Here is a 20,622-nt window from a genome sequence, read left to right as displayed (position 1 = left end):
AATTAAGTGGTATAAGAGAAAACAAAAGAATAAAACATTTAAAAAAAATTTCAGATTCAGTTCATAAAGAAATGGCAAAGGCAATTTTGCAAAGGCGGCAAAATTTAAGTTAAAACATTTAAGACAGATAAGACATCTTATCAAAGAACCCCATTATTTCTCTAATTTTCCAAGCCAGAAATATGGGAGTTATCCCTAACTCAACCTTGTCTACCCACATTGATCAGTATTGCCCCTAATGTCTTACAGATATGCTCACTTCTCTCATTCCCACTGGCACTACTTTAGTTTCAGCCATAATTATTCTAACCTAGGCTCTGACAAGATAAGTCTCCTAAATGGTCAAATACACTAATCCAATCCCTTTTCCAACTGCCCAAGTGATCTACTTAAAATGCAAATTGTAGGCCAGGCATGGTAGCTCACGCCTACAATCCCAGTACTTTGGGAGGCTGAAGCGGGCAGATCACTTGAGGTCAGGAGTTCGAGACTAGCCTGGCCAACATGGTGAAATCCCCATCTCTATTAAAAATGCAAAAATTGGCCGGGCGCGGTGGCTCAAGCCTGTAATCCCAGCACTTTGGGAGGCCGAGGCGGGTGGATCACGAGGTCAAGAGATCGAGACCATCCTGGTCGACATGGTGAAACCCCGTCTCTACTAATACAAAAAATTAGCTGGGCACGGTGGTGCGTGCCTGTAATCCCAGCTACTCAGGAGGCTGAGGCAGGAGAATTGCCTGAACCCAGGAGGCGGAGGTTGCGGTGAGCCGAGATCGCGCCATTGCACTCCAGCCTGGGTATCAAGAGCGAAACTCCGTCTCAAAAAAAAAAAAAAAAAAAAAAAATGCAAAAATTAGCCAGGCATGGTGCACAGGCCTCTAGTCCCAGCTACTTGGGAGGCTGAGACAGGAGAATTACTTAAACCCAGGAGATGGAGATTGCAGTGAATTAAGATCATGCCACTGCACTCCTGCCTGGGCAACAGAGTGAGAGTCTATCTAAAAAAATAAAATAAAATAAAAATTGTGTCATTTGATTCTCTCCTCCCTTAAAATCCTTCACTACTTCTATCATAGAAGAACCCAAACTCCTTAACAGAGTATAAGAGCCTTTTCTGATCTGGCCTCATTTCTCCACTTCATATCTCGGTTGCTTTTCTCTCTCACCTCTGAGCAATGTCTTTTCCTTCATTTGTTGCCTGGCTAATTCTTCCCTGTTCCTACCCTGACCCCTGTTACTTTTTCTTTGAAAATTTCAAACCAACAAAAAGTTAACAAAATAAAAAAATGAATATCTACCTGTCATCTAGACCAGCTGATACTTTTTTTTGCCACATTTACATCATGACAGGTTAACTCCTAAAACTTCAGAAAGTATCTCTTATGAACACGAACATCCTTCTACATAATGAAACATCATAATCACACCCAAAACGCTTTTTTAATTTCTTAAAAAAGCTTTTTTCAACAACATAGGTTTGTACACCCAAAATACATAACACTGACACAATATTACCTATCATGTAGTCCCTACTGAAATTTTCCCAATTATTCCAAAATGTCCTATAATTACAATTTGTTTAATTCAGGATCAAACCAAGGATCATTTTGGTGGTTATCTTTTGCCCCTTATCAATTCTGGAATTATATCCCCTGGGAAGCCCTCTATGACTCCCCCTACCAACTCTGGGTTATGTACCTCTTTCAGATGCTTTCGTACTACCACTATTACGGTATCATTACACTATTTTGCAATCATCTGTTTATCTACCTGTCTCCCCTGATAAACAGTAATCTCTTTGAAGACTTTTTACTCTCCAGGCCCTACTGTCTGGCTCATAATAGATACTCAATAAATGCTGGCTGAATAAATGAAAGAAGGCATTATAAACAGGAAATACAATTGTTATGGACTAAATTGTGTCCCTTAAAACTCATATGTTGAAGCCCTAACCCCAGTGTAATTGCATTTGGATACAGGGCCCTGAAGGAGGCAATTATGGTTAAATGAATTCATAAAATGGGAACCTAATCCAATAGAATTGGTGTCCCTATAAGAAGAGGAAGAGACACCAGGAATGTGCACACATAGTGCAAAAGCCACATGAGACCAGAAAGCAGCTGTCAGCAAGCCAGGAAAAGAGGTCTCACCAGAAACCAAATCTGCCAGCATCTTTATGTTGAACTTCCAGCCTCCAGAACTGTAAAATATTCTGTTGTTTAAGCCACCTAGTTAGTGGTATTCTGTTATGGCAGGCCAAGGTGACCAATATAATGAACAAAATCTATGCATCCTGGTTCCTATGAATGATGGAATGCTAAGCAAAACCTACACCACTGCTAGAACAAAGATACTTACAGAAGATATCCCCCCTGCTTCCAGAAAATGAACCCCATATTTAACAGAAAGAATGGCAAAAAACATTATTCTGACACTGTGACATATAAATTTAACGAAAAAAATGGATCTTCAAGAATACGAACACCAGAATTATTAGTATCAATAACCATCTGCAGCAATTCAATAGGATGGAAAAGATGGTAGAGTTACATAAAGAATGTAAAGAGTAGCCTAGGGCGTGGCGGCTCACGCCTATAATCTCAGGACTTTGGGAGGCCGAGGTAGGCGGATCACCTGAGGTCCAGGAGTTCGAGACTAGCCAGATTAAAGTGGAGAAATCCCATCTCTACTAAAAATACAAAATTAGCTGGGTGTGGTGGCGCATGCCTGTAATCCCAGCTACTCAGGAAGCTGAGGCAGGAAAATCGCTTGAATCCAGAAGGTGGAGGTTGTGGTAAGCCAACCCAACAGTGCCCACTGCACTCTAGCCTGGGCAACAAGAGCAAAACTCCGTCTCAAAAAAAAAAAAAAAAGAATGTAAAGAGTAAAAGTGAGTTTGTTGAAGGTAAAAAAATTAAAATTAAAAAAAGGCTGAGCACAGTAGCTCACATCTGTAATCCCAGCACTTTAAGAGGCTGAGGCAGGTGGACTGCTCAAAGCCAGAAGTTTAAGACCAGTCTGTTCAACAGAGTGAGATCCTCATCTCTATAAAAAATTTTAAAAATTAGCTAGGCATGATGGCACTTGCCCGTAATCCCAGCAACTCAGGTGGCTGAGGCAAAAGAATCACCTGAACCCAGGAGGCAGAGAGTACAGTGAGCTGAGATTGCACCACTGCACTCCAGCCTGGGTAACAAGAGCGAAACTCCGCCTCAAAATAAATAAATAAATAAATAAATAAAGAGCACGCATCAAAAGGAAATTTTCTACAGGGCTTAGAATAGCATTATAGACTCATCTTCCCAGTTTCTGCACTTTAATATCTGCTGCTAAGTTGCTACATGTACATTTCTACGCTCATCTTCCCCATGCAGATTGTGAAGACAAAGGCAGAGGCCATGTCATGGGGTGGAAGCAATTGTTTCGATCACTAACAGTGGCTGGAATAGTGTTCTACTCCAGGTACACTCTTCATAATTGCTGGAAAATGATCATTATAGACAACTGACCCACCTTCTAATTATTCAGTATCATAGATTATCAACAGAACAACTGATTGGTCTACAAGCCTTCTCTCAAACACTCTTCCTCATGTTGAGCTTCACAGTTATCATCTTGGAGACTCAGAAAATGATTCAGCTATGAGCTTACTAACTCAGCAGTCTGATGCATTAGCAAAAGCCAAGATTTTTTTTTGAAGGATGCCAAATCCATAGCAAAAGCCAAGATTTTTTTGATAAAATAAAATGCATTTTGGTAGAATTTAAATAAAACCAGAGTATTCATAGCTATTCCAATTTCCAAACAGCTCATTTTAAAAAACTTAAGAAATTTGAGAGAATTTGACCAACTTCTATGCACACTTTGCTTTTTCTGCAGTACCCAGAAAAGGACACAAATCCACTAACTTAGTATTATAGAATTCTTTCACAAATAGCTGACAACATTACTGTTTGAAATTTACTTTGGATGCTGAATAACATGAGTGTAATCATTCAAAATATGCTCATGGTCTGAACTTGTCTTTTTTTTTTTTTTGAGACAGAGTCTTGCTCTGTCACCAGCCTGGAGTGCAATGGTGCGATCTTGGCTCACTGCAACCCCCACCTCCCAGGTTCAAGCAACTCCCCTGCCTCAGCTTCCTGAGTAGCTAGGACTACAGGCGCGTGCCATCATGCCCGGCTAATTTTTTGTATTTTAGTAGAGACAGGGTTTCACCATGTTGGCCAGAATGGTCTCGATCTCCTACCTTGTGATTTGCCTTGTTCAGCCTCCCAAAGTGCTGAGATTACAGGTGTGAGCCACCAGCCCTGGCCCATGGTCTGAACTTGTAAATATCAGGTTAAAAAGTGAAATCGGGGTCAGATGCATAACAAAAAAAAATTTTTTTTAAGAGACAAGGTCTTGCTTTGTCACCCAAACTAGAATGCAGTGGTGTAATCGTAGCTCACTGCAGCCTGGAACTCCCGGGCTCAAGCGATCCTTCCAGCTTAGCCTCCCAAGTAGCTAGGACTACAGCCACATGCCACCATGCCCAGCTAATTTTTTAAAAAATTTTTTTGTAGAGAGGAGGTCTTGCTATGTTGCTCAGGCTGGTCTCAAACTCCTGGCCTCAAGCAATCCTCCCCACTTGGCATCCCAAAGCCCTGGGATTACAGGCGTGAGCCACTACATCCAGCTTGTATCAAAATCTTGACCATACTTGGGACTCAACAATTAACTGCTATTATTTCAAAGTATTAATAAATCTCTGAACTTTTTTCTATTAAGTCTAATGTTTGATATTGAAAAAGCTAAAGTCATTGAAGAGTTTTTAGTTCTACACTTGTTTTTCAAATAAAAATTAAATTGAAAGCAAAGAAACTATAAATACAAACAGGTCTGGCCCCTCATGCATATATACACACACACAAGGTTTTCATTCTTAACATCAGTTACCTTCTGCCCTTCTCACAAAGCTTCTCAATTTCAGCTTTCAGATCCTGCTCCTTCTGTAAAAACTCCTTCTTTTCTTTCTCTATCTTCTTCTTTGTTTCTTCTCGTTTTATTGTCACATCCTGAATAGCCTTTAGTATCTCCTGAGTTCCACACAATTACAGTCGCACGCAAATAAAAAAGAAAATAAGTTAGTTCTTTTGATGTAAAGTTATTTTCAACTATCACAAATTCACATATTGACTTCAGTGAATTCAAACTGAATTCAAAGAATATGGTTGATGAGTAGCTCCAAAAGCCAGTATTCAAACCTAAAGGAGAAGGTTATAGTAAGGCAGATTGCAACTCAACAGGAAAAATAATTTCTAGCAATCACAATTGTTCAAAAATGGAATACACTGCCTTGTGAAGCAGTAAGCTCTCTATTACTGGCGTTCAAATAAAGGCTGAGTGAACATGAACACCTGTCAAGAATGCTGAGAAAAGAGTTCTTGTAGCAGGTGGGAGTCTGTACATCCAACAAACATTGTCTTGTTTCGTTTTGTGAAGAGTCTCTTATGTATGGGTTTTATTTGTTTTACTATTTAACAACAACAAATACACACACATACACACACATACACACATACAAACGCACATGCTTTTTTTTTTCAATTAGGAGTCAAACAGGCCAGGAGCAGTGGCTCATGCCTGTAATCCTTGCACTTTGGGAACCCAAGGCAGGAAGATCACTGTATCCAGGAGTTAAGAGACCAACCTAGGCAACATACAAAGATCTTGTCTCTACAAAAAATAAAAAAATTAGCCAGGCGTGTGACACATGCCTGTGGTCTAGATACTCGAGAGGCTGAGGTGGAAGGATAGCTCAAGACCAGAAGGTCAAGGATACAGCGAGCCTTGATTGTACCCTCTGTATTCCAGCCTGGGCAACAGAACAAAACCCAGTTTCAAAAAAAAGTAAAACCATGCAAAGGTGATGAAGAGTCACCCCCACCCCCACTTCATACCACTGCCACCTATAAGAGTAATCAATATGTTAACTGCTTTATATCACACTTTCACATCTTTCTCTATGCTCACACAAAGGCATGTATACTTAGGTATGCATTTCTTTGCTTTTTTTTTTAAATGAAGTCATTTTACATACATTATTTTGCATCCTGATTTCTTTTACTTGACATGAATGTATTATGTCAATAAATACGGATCTAATTCAAAAATAGCTGTATAATATAACACGGATGTATCTAATTAATCTGAACATTCTCTACCAAAAGTCTATGAGTATTAACACCTTTTTTTTTTGAGACAGGGTATCGTTCTGTTACTCAGGCTGGAGTGCAGTGGCACAGTATCAGCTCACTGCAACCTCTGCCTCCTGGGCTTAAGCAATCCTCCCACTTCAGCCTCCCATGTAGCTGGGACCACAATGCCTTGGACAGGCACTAGTGAATGTTTCTTGTGTGCACCACCATGCCCAGCCCATTTTTTGTATTTTTGGTAGAGATAGGGTTTTGCTATGTCGCCCAGGCTGGTTTGAACTCCTAGACTCAGTGATCCACCTGCCTCGACCTCTAAAAGTGCTGGGATTACAGGTGTGAGCCACCACACTCGGCCTTGCCTTTTTATTTCAATTAACTCAAAAATAAAATCAAAGTTTGAGCCGGGCATGGATGGCTCAAACTTTATTTTTGAATTAACTGAAATAAAAACGCCTCCTTTGGGAGGCCAAGGTGGTTGAATTTTTTGAGTCTGGAGTTCAAGACCAGCTTGGGCGACATGGTAAAACCCCATCTTTACCAAAAATACAAAAAATGAGCCAAGCATAGTGGCACATGCCTGTGTTTCCAGCCACTTGGGGGACTGAGGTGGGAGGATCATTTGAGCCCAGGAGGCAGAGGCTGCAGTGAGCCAAGACAGGGCTACTGCACTCCAGCCTGAGTGAAAGAGTGAGACTCTGTCTCAAAAATAAATAAATAAAAAGTTTAAAAAAAATTAAAGTTTGATCAGGGACTGTTGCTTAACTCATTGACAATTTCAATATAAGCAGAATACCTGGTGATTCTTCATTTCTTCTTCTCTCCTTTGCTGAAGCTGCTTTAACTGCACTTGGAGCTGATTCTCCACTTGCCTCTGTTTGTCCAGGACCTCCTGGTAACGCTCTTTCAACAGGGTTCTCTCTGTCATCATTTTATCCTATTATGAACAAGACCAGAAAAGTGTATTTCCTAATTTAATCACAAGAAACATTCACTAGTGCCTGTCCAAGGCATTGTATAGAGCTCTACGACTACACTATCCAATATTGAAGCCACTAGCTATATGTGGCTCTATTAATTTAAATTCATTAAAATATGATGAAATTGGCTGGGCATGGTGGTTCACACCTATAATAGCAGCACTTTGGGAGGCTGAGGCAGGCAGATCGCTTGCGTTCAGAAATTAGAGACAGGTTTGGGCAACATGACAAAACTTTGTCTCTAAAAAAGTTTAAAAATTAGCTGAGCATGCCAGTGCTCAACTGTAGTCCCAGCTATTTGGGAGGCTGAGGTGGGATGATCACTTGAGCCTAGGAGGCGGAGGTTACAGTGAGCTGAGATCATGCCACTGCACTTCAGCCTAGGCAACAAAGCAAGACTCGGTCTCAAAAAAGCATCCAGGAACATGATTCCTTACTGCTTAATAATAACACTGAAAACTAACAGATCTACTCAAGAGGTCTGGGAACCTGGTATTCAGACTGAACAATTCAGCACGCTTTCATATAAAGTAGGGATTAGAAGTGAAGCTTCTAGCCTAGGCATGGTGGCTCCTGCCTATAATCCCAGCACTTTGAGGGGCCAAGGTGGGAAGACTGCTTGAGGCCAGGAGCTCATAACCAGACTGGGCAACACAACAATACCTGGCCTCTATCAAAAAATAACAATAATAAATAAATAAATAGAAGTGCTTCTGAAAACAGTTTAGTTCTGCCACCCCTATGTCAGTAAATCAAGAAAATCAATGGTTACCTTTCAAAGGGATGTTAAAATTTGAAGAGGGTCAACTTAAAACACCTTTGTTATGAAGTAGTCTGTGTAATATTTAAACTGAGAGCTCTAAATTGAATTTTTTCATTAAATAATAACTATTATTAAAAAATTTTAGAAATGAATGGGGGAAACATCATATTATAATCATTTTTATAAAAGGCTGTCAAGGCCGGGCGCAGTGGCTGATGCCTGTAATCCCAGCACTTTGGGAAGCTGAGGCGGGCGGATCACTTGAGGTCAGGATTTCAAGACTAGCCTGGCCAACGTGGTGAAATCCCATCTCTACTAAAAATACAAAAATTAGCTAGGCATGGTGGCACATGCCTATAATCCCAGTTTGGGAGGCTGAGGCAGGAGAATGGCTTGAACCTGGGAGGCAGAGGTTGCAGTGAGCGAAGTGCGCACCATTGTACTCCAGCCTGGGTGACAGAGCAAGACTCAGTCTCAAAATAAATAAACAAAATAAAAAATAAAAAAGGGTCTCAAGATAGAACTTTGGCTTTGGCACAAGCTAATCTTTAGTCCATGTACTGAAATGTGACTAAGCTGTCCCAAATAGCTGATTCCTCAGCATCATGCCTTTCTAGCAATTCTGAACCTAGATTCTACAGGTAAACCTCAGGGAATCTTTGAACTCTCTGCAACTGGTGTATGTATATATTTTTTTGAGGTGAGAATTCAAAGTTTCCAAAAGATTCCGAAAGAGGATCTTAACCAAAGAAAAGTTGAAACCAGCAGATTATTCTTTTTTTAGATACAGTCTCACTCTGTTGCCCAGGCTAGAATGCGGGGGCACAATCTCAGCTTACCGCAATCTCTGCCTCCCAGGTTCAAGCGGTTCTTGTGCCTCAGCCTCCCAAGTAGCTGGGATTAAAGGCATGCACCAACACGCTCAGTTAATTTTTGTATGCCTGTCTCAAACTCCTGGCCTCAAGCAATCCACCTGTCTCAGTCTCCCATAGTGCTGCGATTACAGGTGTGAACCCCTGCACCCAACTCATTTTTTTTTTTGAGACAGAGTTTCACTATGTCTCCCAGGCTGGAGTGCAGTGGTGTGATCTCAACTCACTGCGATCTCTGCCTCCTAGGTTCAAGCGATCTCGGCTCACTGCAATCTCTGCCACCTGGGTTCAACTGATTCTCCCGCCTTCTCATGTTGTCCAGGCTGGTCTCAAACTCTTGACCTTAAGTGATCCACCCACCTCGGCCTCCCAAAGTGCTGGGATTACAGGGATGAGCCACCACACATTGCCTTTTTTTTTTTTTAACCACAACTCTTTCCCTTTACTTCCTTCTTTTTCTAAAACGCATTTTTTAAAATTATTATTATTATAGAGATGAGGTCTCACTATGTTGCCCAGGCTGATCTCGAACTTCTAGACTCAAGCAATCCACCCACCTCAGCCTCTCAAAGTGCTGGGATTATAGGCATAAGCCACCGCACCCCACCTATGATGCATGTTTAGGACACAGGATCAGGGGGAAAACTAGTATCATGGAAAAAAGTCTTTTTTTTTTTTTTAAGACGAGGTTTCACCATGTTGGTCAGGCTGGTCTTGAACTCCCAACCTCAGGTGATCGCCCGCCTTGGCCTCCAAAGTGTTTGGATTACAGGCGTGAGCCACCATGCCCGGCTGAAAAAAGTCTTAAGGTACATACTATTACTACATACAAGGAGATAACTTAAAGGTGTGCTTGAACCAATCTGTCTATCCTTAATGAGTCAAAGGGTTTATACACTGTTACTTTGCTTCATCAGTGGCTAGTTGGTTCCTAGGACTAGGAGTAACAATTTCAAATGCAGGTAGTGGGCAATGGTCATAAATATATGAAAAGGCGGGCAGGGCGCGGTGGCTCACGCCTGTAATCCCAGCACTTTGGGAGGCCAAGGAGGGTGGATCACGAGGTCAAGAGATCGAGACCATCCTGGTCAACATGGTGAAACCCCGTCTCTACTAAAAATACAAAAAATTAGCTGGGCATGGTGGCGCATGCCTGTAATCCCAGCTGCTCAGGAGGCTGAGGCAGGAGAATTGCCTGAACCCAGGAGGCAGAGGTTGCAGTGAGCCGAGATCGCGCCATTGCACTCCAGACTGGGTAACAAGAGCGAAACTCCATCTCAAAAAAGAAAAAAAAAACAAACATATATATATATATATATATATATGAAAAAGGTAGAAAACAGAACAGGAGTCAGGTTTCTTTTACTGCCACCAAACTTAACAACCTGCTTAGTTTCACTGCCCTGTTTTGTTTTGTTTCTGGAGACAGAGTCTCGCTCTTTCACCCAGCCTGGGCTCACTGCAACCTCTGCCTCCTGGCTTCGAGCAATTCTCTGGAGCAGCCTTCAGAGTAGCTGGGATTACAGGTACCAGCCACTATGTCTGGCTAATTTTTGTCTTTTTAGTAGAAATAGGGTTTTACCATGTTGGCCAGGCTGGTCTTGAACTCCTGACCTCAGGTGATATGCCTGCCTTGGTCTCCTAAAGTGCTGGGATTACAGGCGTGAGCCACCGCACCCGGCCTCACTTCCTTTTTAAAAGCCTATGGACCTCACTACCACTCAACAATAGAGCCAAACAAAACACAACCTTGGGCCTCTTTTGGCTCAGTAACTTGCTGGGTTTCCATTCATTCCTGCTAATTGTAACTTGAATGTTACAACTGAGTCCCGAGTTGCTACTCTCTATTTTAAAATTTTTATTGGCTTCATCTGGTTAATGTCTACCAATAACTTTTTTCCATCTGCCCTTCAATTTGTTCAATTTGTACCAAATATCCACTCTCTTATCTGGTTGCTACAAGCACTCTTTTTATACCCTCTTCATAAATTAATCTATCTTATCCTAAAGACCTCTCCCTAACGTGCCTTTCCCAGCATTACTTTCCCTTTAAAAAATGTACATTTAGATATCCATATACTTAAAGGTAGAAGTTTTAGCCACAAAAAGCCTGAGATGGATCAAAGGGAACATTTTAACAAAGATAGGTGTGATAGTCTCTACTTATGTTTCAAAAACCAACTATATAGGGATAAAATTAGAAAGACAAGTAAATAATACATGGAAAAAAGACTGGATGGAGTTTGACTAAAAGCTTAACAGAGTTGCCAAAATAAGTCAATGTAAGCTTAAGAAATATTGCCTAGGCTGGGCATGGTGGCTCATGCCTGTAATCCAAGCACTCTGGAGGCCAAGGCGGGTGGATCACCTGAGGTTGGGAATTCAAGACCAACCTGACCAACATGGTGAAACCCCGTCTTAAAAAAAAAAAAAAAAGAAATACTGCCTAGAATGAGAGATACTGAGAGACCCACTGTATTGTAAAGTAATTATACTATCTCTATACTATTACATATGGTTCTCAAGATCGCTTTTTAAAACAAATATTGATAAAATGGAACATGTCTAGGTGAAAGTAACCAGAATGATAATACAGAAATGGAAAATAGTATCAAAAAGAATACTAAAAACATCTGGGGATGTTTCACCTGGAAAGGTTTCAATTTGGGGAATAAGAGAATAAGGGGAAGAGGCATAAAAAAACTTTAAATATACACAAGGCTAACAAGGAGAAAAGGAACTGGATTTATTCCATAAAAGCTCAAGAGAAAGCTATAATAAGAACTTTTTTTTGAGACTGAGTCTTGCTCTGTTGCTAGGCTGGAGTGCAGTGGCACGAACTCAGCTCACTGCAACCTCCATCTCTGGGGTTCAAGTGATTCTCCTGCCTCAGCCTCCTGAGTAGCTGGGACTATTGGTGTGCACCACCACGAGCAGCTAATTTTTGTATTTTTAGTAGAGACAAGGTTTCACCGTGTTGGCCAGGATGGTCTCGATCTCTTGACCTCAAGGGATCCACCCGCCTCGGCCTCCCAAAGTGCTGGGATTACAGACGTGAGCTACTGTGCCCAGTCTGAACTTTTTTTTTTTTGAGATGAAGTCTCACTCTCTTGCCCAGGCTAGAGTGTAGTGGCTCAATCTCAGCTCACTGCTACCTCGGCCTCCCGAGTTCAAGCAATTCTCCTGCCTCAGCCTCCAAGTATCTGTGATTACAGGCATGCATCACCACCCTTGGCTAATTTTTTTGTTGTTGTTGTTCGTTTGTTTGTTTTTTGAGACAGAGTCTAGCTCTGTCACCCAGGCTGGAGTGCAGTGGTGCGATCTTGGCTCGCTGCAATCTCTGCCTTCCAGGTTCAAGCTATTCTCGTGCCTCAGCCTCTCGAGTTGTTGGGATTACAGGCAAGCACCATCGTGCCAGGCTATTTTTTTTGTATTTTTAGTAGAGACGGGGTTTCGCCACGTTGCCCAGGCTGGTCTCAAACTATGAGCTAAGGCAATCCACCTGCCTCCACCTCCCAAAGTGCTAGGATTACAAGTGTGAGGCACTGTGCCTGGCCTAAATTTTTGTATTTTGAGTAGAAACAGGTATTCACCATGTTGGTCAGGCTGGTCTGGAACTCCTGACCTCAGGTGATCCACCAGCCTCAGCCTCCCAAAGTGTTGGGATTACAGGCATAAGCCACCATGCCTGGCCTTTTCTTTTTTTTAAATTTTTGTTTCAGACAGTCTCACTGTCACCCAGGCTGCAGTACAATCACACAATCACAGCTCACACAGCCTCCTCCTCCTGGGCTCAGGTTATCCTCCCACCTCAGCCTCCTGAGTAGCTAAGACTATAGGCATGTACCATCACACCTAGCTAATTTCTCTATCTTTTTTAGTAGAGATGGGGTTTTTCACCATGTTGGTCAGGCTAGTCTCAAACTCCTGACCTTGTGATCCACCTGCCTTGGCCTCCCAAAGTGCTGGGATTACAGATGTGAGAAACCGCACCTGGCCAGAACTACTTTTTTTTGTTTGTTTTTTTAATGTAACTGGTTGCTTTGTGAGGTTGTAAGCTTCCTATCTCTGGAAGTAATCAAGGAAAAGTTAGCTGATCATCTGTCATGAATTTTATGAAGGGGACTCCTGCACCTTTTCTAACTGAGGTGATATTGCCTCTAGATCCTCTGTTTGAATGGTTTCATGTAACAACAATGACAGTTTAAATACTTACCAAATTCTTTTCAATATCTTGATCTGTGTTTACCTCTGAATCGGCCGTCTTAAAATCAGTCTATAAAGGAAAAAACAGTTTTATTGAGAACTATTCAGAGACACATTAAAAGAGGCAGAACCACTAACTCCTAGAATTCTGCCAGAGGTAACTAACTTTTTGCCCTTTCCCCTTACCAGCTCCCAAGCAAACTAAGCAATGTAGTTCTGGCAAATGGACACCAACATCCACACTGCATTAATCATCGGTTCCACAAAATAACTTGAACAAGACCCAACGATTGAGAGAAAGCCTCAAGTCTGAGATGAGAAGTCTGCCCTCTACAGTCTGTTGTGCACACACTTTCTCCTACAACAAAGCCACCCATCACTAGAAGGCAGGATACACTATACTGCTTGAGATGTGATTCAGAGAATTAACAAGGATTCTTCCTGCAAGGACAAAGGTGATAAATATGAATGCTAATGTCCTGCACTCATCAGTTATTCAGTGAAAGAAACTATATGTAGGCCATAAAATTCCTACTTGCCATAAGATTAGACAGTGGCTACTGACTTTCTTATTTACTGAACATCAGAATGAAGTCACTGCATGGCACTGTATGAAAGCAGTATGATGGTTGCTAGCAAAAAAACAAAAAACAAAAAACAAAAAACAAAACAAGACAGCAAATTCTCCACCAAATATGAAGAACTACCTCCTACCCTGAACCCCGCCCCGCCAATTCCATTTTAGTAGCAGAAACTCGACACATGACCTGTACAGCAATGTTCTGAGAAAGCTTCAGGGAAGAGCTATCTTGATCATCATCCTGATCCACTCGGACTCCTTCAACCCCATTTGCTGGAGGCATTACAGGTCGGAAATCCAAGCCCGTGTCCCTGCTGCCTTCCTTCAGGATGGAGGCTTGTGGGGATTTCTCTTCAGAGCAATTCCCGGAGGCAAGCTGCTTTGTATGGCACCCTGCCTTAAGAGACCGAGCAACTGGATGGAGGCTCTCCCGGAGGCTTGTGTCCCCTCCTTCCTCTCCTGCTGTGCTGGCCACGTCCTTCAAATCAGACTGAGACCCACTGCCAGAAAGACAAAGGGCTGTGGCTACCAAGTTTTCTCCTAAAACTGCCTGGTGCGCTGCAGAAGTGTCACTTGCTGATGAACCAGGATTCGGCTCCGAGTGCTCCAAGTGGACATTTCTGTTATTCTCCTTGGTTATCGTTTGGCTACTTACACTCGATAGAGATGAGTTCTTCTGCTTCTGTGCAGAGTCTCTGGTGCTATCAAACACATAAGATAATAAGAAAAGTATATAATACTTTCAATATAACTACTAGAAGAACAAAACTAGACTATGTGAACCCTCCCCATTATCATAATGAAGAACTTACTTTAAACCCAGTGATTTCTATGCCATGTGCAAGTAGTATAACTTAGTGGTTAAGACCTAGTTTTGTATTTTTTTTTTTTTAGAGAAGATCTCACTCTGTCACCCAAGCTGGAGTACAGTGGCGCAATCAAGACTCATTGCAGTCTCAACCTCCTCAGCTCATGGGATCTTCCCACCTCAGCCTCCCAAGTAGCTAGGACTACAGGCACATGCCACCACACCCAGATAATTTTTTGTATTTTTTGCAGGATTTTGCCATGTTGCCCATGCTGGTCTCCAACTTCTGGGTTCAAAGGATCCATCCGCCTGCCTCAGCCTCCCAAAGTGTTGGAATTACAGGTGTGAGCCACCACAGCCGGCCAAAAACCTAGGTTCTAAAGACAGTCTACAGTAAATAGCCAAACATAAATGACTCTGAAGATCCAAATAATTTTTGAGAGCCAATTTGAATAACTTTTGGGGATACAGATGAAACAACCTAATGCTAGTTAGAATACTTAATTTAGTTACATGCACTAATTTTTTTTTTTTTTTTTGAGATAGAGTCTCACTCCCATCGCACCAGCTGGAGAGCAGTGGCATGATCTCGGCTCACTGCAACCTCCACCTCCTGGGTTTAAGCCCTTCTCTTTCCTCAGCCTCCCAAGTAGCTGGGATTATAGGCGTGCACTACCACGCCTGGCTAAGTTTTGTATTTTTAATAGACACAGGGTTTCACCATGTTGGCCAGGCTGGTCTCAAACTCCTGACCTCAGGTGATCCTCCCAAAGTGCTAGGATTACAGGCGTGAGCCACCACACCCAGCCTACATGTACTAATTTAGTTATACATAATATTATAATAAAATATGAACTTAGACATGTTTTTATTCCTCTCTCACCTTTCACAACAATAATTTTCATTCAAACTCATTATACAGATATTTGACCAGAACCACTTTTTTCCTTCAACAGTTTTCCAGAGTATAGCACCTACACTTTAAGTTGTTTCAAGTACAGACAATTTTGAATCCAAAATTGAAGCTGTCAATAGACATTTTATCCCAGACAGTAAGTATACATATGCTTAACATTAGGATATTCTGTCATTTGTCACAGCCTTTCAAGGTACTGCTTTATTTATTTATATTATTGAGACAGGGTTTCACTTTGTTACCCAGGCTGAAGTGAAGTATTGTTTTTTTTTTTTGTTTTTTTTTTTCAGACAGTCTCTTGCTTAGTCGCCCAGGCTAGAGTGCAGTGGCGCAATCTCAGCTCACTGCAACCTCTGCCTCCCAGGCTCAAGTCATTCTCCTGTCTCAACCTCCCAAGTAGCTGGGATTACAGGCACCCGCCACCAAGTCTGGCTAATTTTTGTATTTTTAGTAGAGATGGGGTTTTACCATGTTAGCCAAGCTGGTCTTGAACTCCTAACCTCAGGTGATCCACTCACTTCAGCCTCCCAAAGTGCTGGGATTACAGGCATGAGCCACCGCACTCAGCCGAGGTATTGCTTTTTAAAGAGGTCTTTAAAACATATTTACGGTGACATCCAACATTCACAGTTGTACATCTTTCACCCAGGAATTAAACACAGGAATTAAGTCTCTGTTTAATTTCTTTGACCCCACCCGCTTTTTTTAAACTAAGTCTACAACTGACACTCTTGAGCATACCCACCAGCACTGACTAAGGATTCAGGTTGAGGTATCTTTCTTTCCTCAATAGTACTTGTTCAAAATAAAACAACTGAAAGAATACCTTGGCCAGCAGCAATGGCTCATGCCTGTAATCCCAACACTTTGGGAGATCAAAGCAGGAGGATCATTTGAGGTCAGGAGTTCAAGACTAGCCTGTGAAACACAGCAAGACACCGTCTCTACAAAAAATTTAAAAATTAGCCGAGAGCAGTGGCTGGTGCCTATAGCTCCAGTTACCTGGGAGGCTGAAGTGAGGGCACTGCTTAAGCCCAGGTGGTGGAGGCTGTAGTAAGCCATGATCACACCACTGCACTTCAGCCTGGGTGATAGAGGGAGACTCTGATCAATAATATAAACACTTGAACCACCATAAACACTCGAAGCTGATTCCTTCTTGCTGAGAGTTAACTGTGAGGGGGTGCTTAATTAAAAATTCAGGAAATACAGTACCTGAGTTTGAATCCTGACTCCACCCCCCCCACCCCATTTACAAGCTGTTTGACTCTGGGCAAGTTACTTCATTTGTAAAACTGTTGTGAGGATTACGTAAGATAATGCACATAAAGTACTCAGTACAGTGCCTGGCACATAGTAAACATTCAATAAACCTTAGCTGCCATTATTATTACTAGCGCATATAGCTGATTTTATCCAAACTCTGACTCCAACATAGCTTGGAAACCTTGGGCAAATTACTAACCTCTCTGTGTCTCAGTTTCCTCACCTATAAATGGGAATAATATTATCACCTACCTCCTGGGACTGTTGTGAAGATTAAATGTGTTAACACATAGAGAGATGTAGTTAAGTGTTAGCTGTAGTTAAGTATTAGAGGTCTCAGGTACTCTAGAAAAGAGTTGAGGGAGGCAGGTGCAGTGGCTCACCCCTGTAATCACAGCACTTTGGGAGGCCAAGGCGGGCAGATCACTTGAGGTCAGGCGTTTGAGACCAGCCTGGTCAACATGGTGACACCCTGTCTCTACTAAAAATACAAAAATTAGCCAGGCTGCAGCACTAAAAAAGGATGTGTTCATGTCCTTTGCAGGGACATGGATGAAGCTGTAAACCATCATTCTCAGCAAACTAACACAGGAACAGAAAACCAAATACTGCATGTTCTCACTCAGAAGTGGGAGGTGAACAATGAGAACACATGGACGCAGGGAGGGGAATATCACATATTGGGGCCTGTTGTGGGTGAGGGGTTAGGGGAGGGATAGCATTAGGAGAAATATCTAATGCAGATGACGGGTTGATGGGTGCAGCAAACCACCATGGCATGTGTATAACTATGTAACAAACCTGCACATTCTGCCCATGTATCCCAGAACTTAAATTTTTAAAAAAGGAAATAAATACCAAAAAAAAAATTGGCCAGGCGTGGTGGCGGGCGCCAAAATCCCAGCTAGTCAGGAGGCTGAGGCAGGAGAGTCACTTGACCCCGGGAGGCAGAGATTGCAGTGAGCTGAGATCACACCACTGCACTCCAGCCTGGAGGACAGAGCAAGATTCTGACTCAAACAAAAAAGAGCTGAGTGAAAATACACAGTTGGCCTCTTTATGTAGAACGTAGGTTCCACATTCATGGATTCCACCAACCATGGACTGAAAATATTCAAAAGAATAAATGTTTGAGATGATCGATATGCTAATTACCCTGATCTGATCACTATACATTACATGCACATCACTATCCACCACCATGAATATCTACAGTTATTGTGTCCATTTTTAAAATATAAAAATAAATCATTTAAAAGTGAAATACATTTGAAACCATTAAAAAAATATATTCAGAAAAAAACTGGATGGTTACATCTGTAATGAACATGTACAAACGTCCTTCCTTGTTATTATTCCCTAAACAATACAACTATTTATATAGCATTTACATTTTATTAGTTGTTGTAAATAACCTAGAGATTATTTAAATATATGGGAGGACATGTGTAGGTTATATGCAAATTTTATATTTTTTTAATTTTTTAATCTTTTTAATTGTTTTAAGAGAGGTGGGTGTGTGCCTGTCCCAGATAAAATACTATACCATTTTACGTAAGGGACTTGAGCATCTACAAATTTTGGTATCCCCAGTAGGGGTCCTGGAACCAATCTCTAACATATACTGTGGGATGACTATAGTTAATTTAGTTCAACATTGTACACAACAATGTATCATATTAGCTACTGTAAAATGTAACTTTGGGTAACTGTGTTTCCATATGTGTACATATACTTAGATATCCACGCCTATATAACATTTCTGATTTCTCATATATAACATATAAATATATGGTTAAACAAACATACAGTCCACGTAGGAGGTGGCTGAAAATTTTTGGCATTTTTTAACAAGTTTGACCCCATGTATGCTAATCTATTTATTCCCCAAACATTTAGCATGACTGCTAAGTATTAGATGCTGTGCTGGATACTAGAAATACAAAGATAGATCAGATAGTCCTCTACCTTTAAAAAGTTAGTGTAGGGGGGCAGGGGCGAGAAAAAAAAAAAAGCTAGTTCAGTGCCATCAGAGCCAAAAAGAAAAACCAGCTACACAAGACCATCTCAAAAACCCTTTACCCAAATGAATCTTCCCAGTCAGGAGTCCACACATTACCTTAGACCATCTGGGAGGCCTTCGTCTGATTTGGACGCACATAAACTAGAAGATTCCGGAGGACTGGGGGCATTGGCCACAACACCAGCGACCTCAGACGCTGCCATTATGCTCTGTACATTCAGAAACAAATTACAGGCTACAAGTTTCCAAAGTTTAAAACAAACGTATCTCTCCCCCCTCAGAATGTCCACACAACAGAGCTGTTCCAGTAAAGAAACACAAAAACCTGGGCTCCAGGAGAAAATACTTAAGAGTATTAAAAGAGACATTGCATGCAAGGTCCCAGTGGACACAATCCTCAGGAGTCACTGTATTTACATAAATATCTAGGAGTCTATGCCAAGATCTCATCTTCACTTTTGGCAGAAATGTTGTCATTTAAAACAACAGATCATAGTTTGTGAGGATCTTCCAAGTGGTCCCATGCCTACTTTGTCTGCTATCATTTATAATAAAAGATGTACCTTTTGGCCTAGTATCAATCAGATCTCATGTTTTTAAATCACTTTATGGTTGTTATATTCAAAGCATTCTCCATTAATTTAAGTGAAGTTTTTCGAGGTGCTTGCCAGTAAGTGAACAAGTAATGCCATACTGGGCAATCCAGGGTGCATCTTTACTGTCCCACAGATGGGAAAGGCCTGATACCCACTAACTGAGCAAAGTACAGACTCTTCAGAGTGACTAGTGGTGCAAAAAAGAAACCTGGGTTCTCTAGCATGAAAATGACAAGCTGAAAAACATGGCAACACAAGTAAGGGAACTGCAACGGATGCCTTTTTTAAAAATCAAAGGTCATCTTTTATGCTGCAGAGCAAACTTACGACCTTATGAGGAGAAAAGAAAATCAAAATACTTGGGAGGTGGGGGTGAATGTAAGGTTAGTTTGCATTCTTGCTTTTATTTTAACAGCATCACAGGTATTCCCCCAGAACACTGAAGAGCGCACGGGGTAGATACGGAGAAAGGGCTATGTCAACACCTCAGTCACAGACCGCAGAACCTCTGTGCCTCAGTTTCCCTCATTATACAAAGCTCCTAGGAGAAAATGGGCACCAAATCGCCATTACTTCTCCCCCAGGTGCAAACACGCCGTCTCTAAGAGCCCAGGGCCCGGGGTTCTCGGCACCCGGTGAACGAAACCCCAGGACAAGGGTCACGCATGCAACTCCGTGGCTAGAGAGCCCGTGGCTCGGGGAGAAACAGCCGGCTGGAGGGTTGAATGTGCCAAAAAGAACTCCGCAACCCGGGCAACCACCAGCGAGGCGGCGGCGCCGGAGCCACGGGTCCTCGGGCGAAAACAGGGGACAGACGGGAAGGGGACAATGGGGGGAAGCGGGGCTGGGTGGCCTCCGCCACCCTGCACAGGGGACTGCTAGGCTGGCCGCTGGCTCAGAAAAGACCCCCTCCACCCCTTCCCCTCGGGCCCCCACCCTGCTGCCAGCCCCTCATCCCACTTCTAGGCCAGGACCCCCACCTCGGTTCTCACAGCACCCTCCACGCCCCCCACCCGACCCCCGCCCCCGGCCCTCGCCCCGCAGCCCCCTCCCACGCCCGCCCCGCACACACCTCCCGCGCCGCGCCCCCGAGAGAAAAGTGGGGGAGGGACGGGACGCACCTGAGCGGGCGGAGCGGGGGGAGGGGGCGGCCGAGCCACGGGGGGAGGGGTCAAGCGCCGGCCCGCGCGCGGCACCTCCCACTTCCGGCGGCACGAGCGGAGGGGGCGAGGCTCCGGCCGCGAGAGGAGAGGCCGCGGTGGCGCCGCGCCGCCCCCGACGGCGCCCTCTGGCGGCCAGAGCTGGGGCCGCCGGGGCACTGGGATGCTGCGGGAGACCCCTGAGATAGATACAAGTGGACTCTCCCGGGGCGCAGGGAAGAAGGGAAAGCCGACTGCGAGAATGAAGGAGGCCTGGCA

At 42.9% G+C, this 20,622-nt stretch overlaps 1 protein-coding gene across 2 annotated transcripts in view; it reads right to left on the bottom strand.

Moving 5' to 3' along the window:
* RNF214 (ring finger protein 214) overlaps positions 1–20,381 on the bottom strand; it is a 68,595-nt gene extending 48,214 nt beyond the window's left edge. Inside the window, exons 1-6 of one of the 2 annotated variants that reach the window (XM_021671170.2) lie at positions 20,326–20,381; positions 18,705–18,817; positions 13,783–14,296; positions 13,026–13,085; positions 6,991–7,131; positions 4,939–5,078 (exon numbers count right to left, since the gene is read on the bottom strand). In XM_021671170.2, coding sequence (XP_021526845.1) covers positions 4,939–5,078; positions 6,991–7,131; positions 13,026–13,085; positions 13,783–14,296; positions 18,705–18,811 — 962 coding nt within the window. In that variant the 5' untranslated portion in view covers positions 18,812–18,817; positions 20,326–20,381. The other variant, XM_021671171.2, reaches the window with a different exon arrangement.
* Between the last annotated feature and the right edge of the window lie 241 nt (positions 20,382–20,622).

Source organism: Aotus nancymaae, unplaced genomic scaffold, assembly GCF_030222135.1.
Source record: "Aotus nancymaae isolate 86718 unplaced genomic scaffold, 86718_ANA_hifiasm-v0.15.2.pri h1tg000012l, whole genome shotgun sequence".
Taxonomy (NCBI): domain Eukaryota; kingdom Metazoa; phylum Chordata; class Mammalia; order Primates; family Aotidae; genus Aotus; species Aotus nancymaae.
Note: the sequence above shows the minus strand (reverse complement) of the source record. Positions and strands in the feature narration are given on the sequence as shown.